The sequence below is a fragment of the Limulus polyphemus genome, unplaced genomic scaffold (genome assembly GCF_000517525.1).
Source record: "Limulus polyphemus unplaced genomic scaffold, Limulus_polyphemus-2.1.2 Scaffold3492, whole genome shotgun sequence".
NCBI classification, from domain to species: Eukaryota; Metazoa; Arthropoda; class Merostomata; order Xiphosura; family Limulidae; genus Limulus; species Limulus polyphemus.
The window spans coordinates 89285-95441 of NW_013669102.1; the positions used below are offsets into that span (position 1 = coordinate 89285).

General features: G+C 34.6%; 1 protein-coding gene across 1 annotated transcript; it reads left to right on the forward strand.

The window, feature by feature from the left end:
- Positions 1-524: 524 nt before the first annotated feature.
- Positions 525-2010, forward strand: LOC106469448 (RYamide receptor-like; the record flags this gene model as incomplete). Its single annotated transcript, XM_013929943.1, has 2 exons — positions 525-1327; positions 1992-2010. Coding segments are annotated over exons 1-2 (822 nt in total), but the record flags the coding sequence as incomplete, so codon positions are not given.
- Between the last annotated feature and the right edge of the window lie 4147 nt (positions 2011-6157).

The window sequence follows — 6157 nt, forward strand, 5'->3', positions numbered from 1 at the left end:
TTTTCACTTAAAGTGCATGTTCGATGTTTTTATGTTCGTCCAATAATTATTCGATTTTCCTAATCGGGAATCTATTCATTTGTGTATCTTTCAATCTGGAGATAATCTTGTATAGAAGTGGGATTTTTATTTACAAATACTTAAGTGCTACTCACGTTATTTGCCAAAAACCTATACTCTATTGTATGTTTGTATTGTATGTTTGTAGCTATAAAAGTTGTTTGTGGTTGCTGTAGGTGGTGGAGTTTCTTTCAATGGTGACGTCAAATTTCCATTGCCCTAACGCCGGTGCGCATTTGACTCTCTTTGTCAATACGGTGGTGTACGTGGGCTGCTGTTATCGGTTCATACACGCATCCCTTCAGTCAGGCTTGACACAGCTGGTTATATTGTGCTTGTCTAACGCTATACCGCTCTGCTAAAGCGAATTAAACCCATTCTTACGCGTTTGTAACTTCGAAAACTTTAGAACAGTTATCCAGGTTAAAGCATTATTGCCTACCATTACTTTTGCGAGAATTAAGATGGAGAAGGGAATTTATTCAGAAGGACCTCAAGACGGCGAATTACTGAATGATTTGAGTAATAGAAGTATCAGGAGGGTTTCTGGAAACCTTACTCATCAGGAGGACAACTTGTATGACGTTCCAGTTGGTATAATTGTACTTTTGTCTATATGCTATGGGACAATTTCTCTCGTAGCCGTTGTGGGTAACGTCTGTGTTCTTTGGATCGTCGCTACAAGCCGAAGAATGCAAACAGTCACAAACTTTTTTATTGCCAATCTAGCCTGCGCTGACATTATCATTGGGCTTTTCTCTATTCCTTTCCAGTTCCAAGCTGCCCTACTCCAACGATGGGTATTGCCCTACTTTATGTGCGCCTTTTGCCCATTCGTCCAGGTTCTGTCGGTCAACGTAAGTATCTTCACCCTTACTGCTATTGCCCTCGACCGTTACCGAGCAGTGATGTTCCCGTTAAGAGCCCGAACCTCCAACCTTCGGGCAAAGCTAGTCGTGACGGGAATTTGGTGTTTTTCTGCAGGACTCGGTATCCCCAGTGCCGTAGCTCTCCGTGTGATTTTCAAATACGAACCTGCCACTGGAAACAATACAAAACCTTTCTGTCAAAATTCTGAAATCCCACAGTTGGCCTGGAGAACATACAATCATATTCTGGTATCTCTTCAATACTTTGTTCCCTTATTTGTAATTAGCTATGCTTATATTCGAATGGGTATACGACTGAGACAAAATCAGACTCCAGGAAACGCCCAGGGACAGCGAGACGAAAATATTCTTAGAAATAAGAAAAAGGTAATTCCCTTTCTCAATCCGTACGTTAAATTGGATAAAAATCCATCATTTAGTTTCACTAGAACAAGAAAAATAAGAAGTATGATTTATACATGTTTATTCAACATTAAATACTGTACCAAGTGACACGATTGTTTTCTGGGCATTTATTTAGACAACTGAGTCAATCATTATAAAAAATGGCTAATTTTGCATAGTTGGTCAAATTATGTTTCCATCTATTTTAATTTTAGCTGTTCGTAGCTAATTATTGCTTCCACGACTTAAGCACAGAACTGAAGCATTAGTTTGGTTACTATATTCTAACCCATACTGAAGAACTTAAGACTCAAATTTGTAGAAGTACCAATTGTAACTGTTAATTCTGCAAAAATAAACGTGAACAATGATAAGAGCTGGACGAGATATTTCACAAAGATATGATGTAGGTATTTTATATTTTGGTTTCCTGTATTGACCATAATTTTATGACCTTTCTGTTAATGGTACGTCAGTTACCAGATTATACTAAATAAAGTGCTTCAGGAAAAATGTATTTGAATCTGATTCTCGTACATATTTAGCTTAATTCCTATGACCCGGCATGGCCAGGTGGATAAGGCGCTTGATTCGCAATCTGAGGGTTGCGGGTTCGAATCCCAGTCCCACCAAACATGTTCGTTTATTCTCACACTAATTAGTTCTTGTATTATTATTATTTTTTTTGTACGCCAACAACAATACATTTTTACCCTTAAATTATTTTAAATTTATGCAAGGACTTGTTTTACTTGTTCACAACTAAGTTTTGAAATATATGAGTATTTTCTTGCCAAAATTATTGTTTTTTCGTAATTTGTTACTGATGCAATGAACATTTAAACATACTGCTGTTATCAGACAGTGGATAGAAATTTGAGATAAAGCGTGTTGGTAAAAGACAAAATTATTGATAATACTTAAAACTCATAACACAACTAACAGTTAATTATTGCGGAACTTAATTAGACAATCTACAAGTATTATTATTATTATTTTTTTATTATACAAGCTGAGCCTTCCATGGGTAAACGGGGTTCGGTTAGTAACAACTATTCAGGAACATTTCGAAATACAAATCGCCTGGCAACTTGGCAGTTCAACAACGCAAGTAATTATGCCTACTGTAGTGGGAATATGTGGATGCAATAGTGAATGTAAAAAAAAAAGAGAATATAATCGGAAAAACCAAACATCCTGTTAATATTAGAATGAAAGAACATCAAAGAGACATCGTATATGATCCGTGAAAATTTCAGCAATGGCATTACATGCTGAAGCGCATAGTCATAATTTTGATCTTAAGAATATAAAGACAATTAACAAGGACTGTGACATCAAAAACAGAAGAATTAAAGGCATTAACCCAAACAGTGGTTTCTGTTTACACACTTGCTGGTTACCTCTCCTCAAAGAAGTCAAACCATTGACTGGGTTAAATGCTGTTATAAATCTAAATTATCTATTCTCTATAAATTATTTATACTATTTTGTATTATTTATATTATTATTATTCTGCCATTATAGTCTGCAGTTAACAAATAAGTAATACTAATTTGGCTTAGTTGTAGTTTGTAGTTTCTAATTGTTTTTTATTATCTATTTTTAACGTTTAAATAGGCTTATTTGTTGTAATACTATAGAGGGCATATCTTTCTTATTGAATATAATGTTTTCGTTTTTTGCTTCTTAGATGTAACTGTTGACGTCACTCATTGATACTTTTAGTTATTTCTGTATTTATACTAATTTTGTAGAATTCACTTATTCTTCTTTCCAAAGCAATATCTTATGGCTTTTTGTACAATGGCATAATTTGTCCTTTGTTTTTATATGTTTTGTGAACAGTTATCTACTCTATTTGTATTTAAAATCACTTTCATTAAACCTTGTTGGTTGTAGTATTTAGAATATTTTTATTAACGTCTCTCATGGCCCGGCATGGCCAGGTGGTTAAGGCACTCGACTCGCAATCTGAGGGTCGCAGGTTCGAATCCCCGTCACACCAAACATGCTCGCCCCTTTTAGCCGTGGGGGCGTTATAATGTGACAGTCAATCCCACTATTCGTTGGTAAAAGAGTTGGCGGTGGGTGGTGATGACTAGCTGCCTTCCCTCTAGTCTTACACTGCTAAATTAGGGACGACTAGCGCAGATAGCCCTCGTGTAGCTTTGCGCGAAATTAAAAAAAAACAATGTAGGGAGGACGTACTTCGACAAGCTTATTATTCCCCTTCAATAATACGGATTTTACTACGTATTATAACACTGTTAAATTTTATTAATACCTTCTTTTCAGGCTTTTTTTTAGTTAATGAAATTGTGTAGATAGTAATTATTTTGGATATGACTTTTTATCAGTTTCAGAAGGGTTTCTGTCACTCGTCACTATGAAATAAGTAGGTATGGTTGGCGTTTACTGCGTACAGAACTTGCTCTGTTAAACGTACAACCGTACATTGTGGATTCACTGTTACCTACTAAATCACTTCGATAGTGGGTAATATATGTGAAAATCGACAATAGTTTTGAACTTTTTGTAGCGAATTTCAATCATTTGATATAACACGCTTTCTATTAGAAAACAGACATTTTTATAGCTACAATAACAATCGTGAAGACAAAGCGCATGATAATTAAAATCCTTGAAAAAATGAAATAAAGGCTTATTTGAAAAAGTGTAAAAAATATCAGCGACGAGATATTAATAAGTTAATCTGCTGTTCTAAAATGAAGATTGAAGATGACACCAGACCCCGTGGCTGCTCGTTTCGTGCAAGGTATTTGAAAATAAATATCGCAGATTTTTTTTTCTTCTTCGCAAAATGTAAAGTTTAAAATATAGTCTGTGACGTAGAGGCCTAATACGTCGACTGCTTATTATGCTTTCGTAAAAGAAACCTATAGGTAAGGAAAGGCTTGCAAAAGGTCGAAAAATATAGCACAGATAAGATGTATTATGCCATTTTTTCTGTGCAAAAAGTAAAGTACGAAAATAACATCAAAGTTATGCTTACTTGTGTTTAAGCGTAAGATTACACAACAGGCTATCTGCGCTGTAGCCATCGAAGGTATCGAACGTTGATTCTTAGTTTTAGGCTCAAAGGCTTACCGCTGGACCTCTGAAGGTGAACAAACATTAAGATACAAATATGAAGCTGTGAAAGGCTTCTTAGTATTTATGGGATGGAAAAAAGTTCTTAAAAACAATGCTCTTATTTGTTTGTTTGTAATTAAGCACAAAGCTACACAATGGGCTATCTGTGCTCTGCCCACCACGGGTATGCTTTGTAAGTCCGCAGACATGCCGATGTGCTACTGGGGGGCAGCTCTTATTTCAACGTTTAGTAACTAAAGTATAATTGATTATTTCAGAAATAAAGCTAATAAAAGTTGGAGAACGTGTTGTGAGACACACATTAGCTATCGTTCTGGTGTTAAAAAGTCCAGATCCATTGCCAAAAAGGAAAAGGAAAAGATATATTAACATGTTTATGGAATTTTATAGTACTTTTTAAACTCATTATGTTGAGTTGAAAATGACTCAAAAATTCCCATAAATATTGTATACACATCACCATAATATGAGGTCCAATTTTATTTCTTTTGGTTTACTTATCCAAGCTGTGCTGATGAGCCTCGAATAGGCGAAACTGTAGTCCAATCAAAGAATTTATAAACCAAAAATAATTTAAAGAGTAGCTTTCGATAAAAAAAAAGGTGATGGTAATAAACCAATGAACAATATAGGACTAGTACAAGAACAACCAATAAATTTGAAAAATGCCCGCGAGCTCGTTTGTGATTTGTAAAATGTTGCTTTGAAAATAAGAAAAAACGAATTCTACAAAAGTAGTACAAATATAAGAACATCTAAAAGTATGAATGAGTGACATCAACGGTTAATTATCAGAAGCAATTAATTAGCAAATTATAAACAAGTAAGCAACAGGTTTTTTTCTTCAAACTATGTTTTTAAATCACCAGCCTGATTATTGAAATATTTGATAGATATAAAAAAGTATAGCTAAAAAGGTAAAAAAATCGAACAATTATAAATTATAAACAAACTCGATGATATCTCTCAAATTTAAACGGGTGAATAAATTTTCAAGAGACAGGTAAAAGAATAAGTGATGACTTAGCAATTAGCAATTTTCCGAGTTATAAGATAGAAACAGTGGGAGGGGAAGGTTTGGTGCAAAGAATAACTCGCAAAAAAAGAGGGGGGAAAGTATATCCAATTTGAAAAAAAAATTGCGAAACGTCACCAGAGTTTCTCTATTGTTTTACCCCCATTTAAACACGCATCAAGGCCAAGAAGGATATAGATGAGCTTTTACAATGGGTAGGCTAAAGGATTTGTCACCAACAAAGATTTGTCTGACGGAAGTTACCCAGATCGATAATCGCTCCATTAGTCTTATCTATTTTTTTCTATGAAGTCTAGTATCAATTGAAACTTACAAAGAGAATCATTATGGATTCAAAATCATTAGATATTTACCGTGAAGTTCCAGTAAACATCGTGACGTAAAAGACTTACTTGTTTTGAAACTTTGGACAGGTTATTCTCAAAACTGCTTCTTACGGTCTTTTGAACAAATCCCAATTGCACTGATTGTCTAAGTCTGATGAACTTTAGTACTGAGTTAAGAGGCTTGTATTAAATTTTAGGCAGGCAGAAACGGTTCAATAATTGAAAAGTGTTATAGTGTATTTAAATTGGAAAGCACTTTTTATAAGCTTCATTGGCCTAGAAATGGATCAAAACTTCTGATTTTATATTTTGTTTTTGCCTCTTTTTTTTGTATGTTGTTGAGT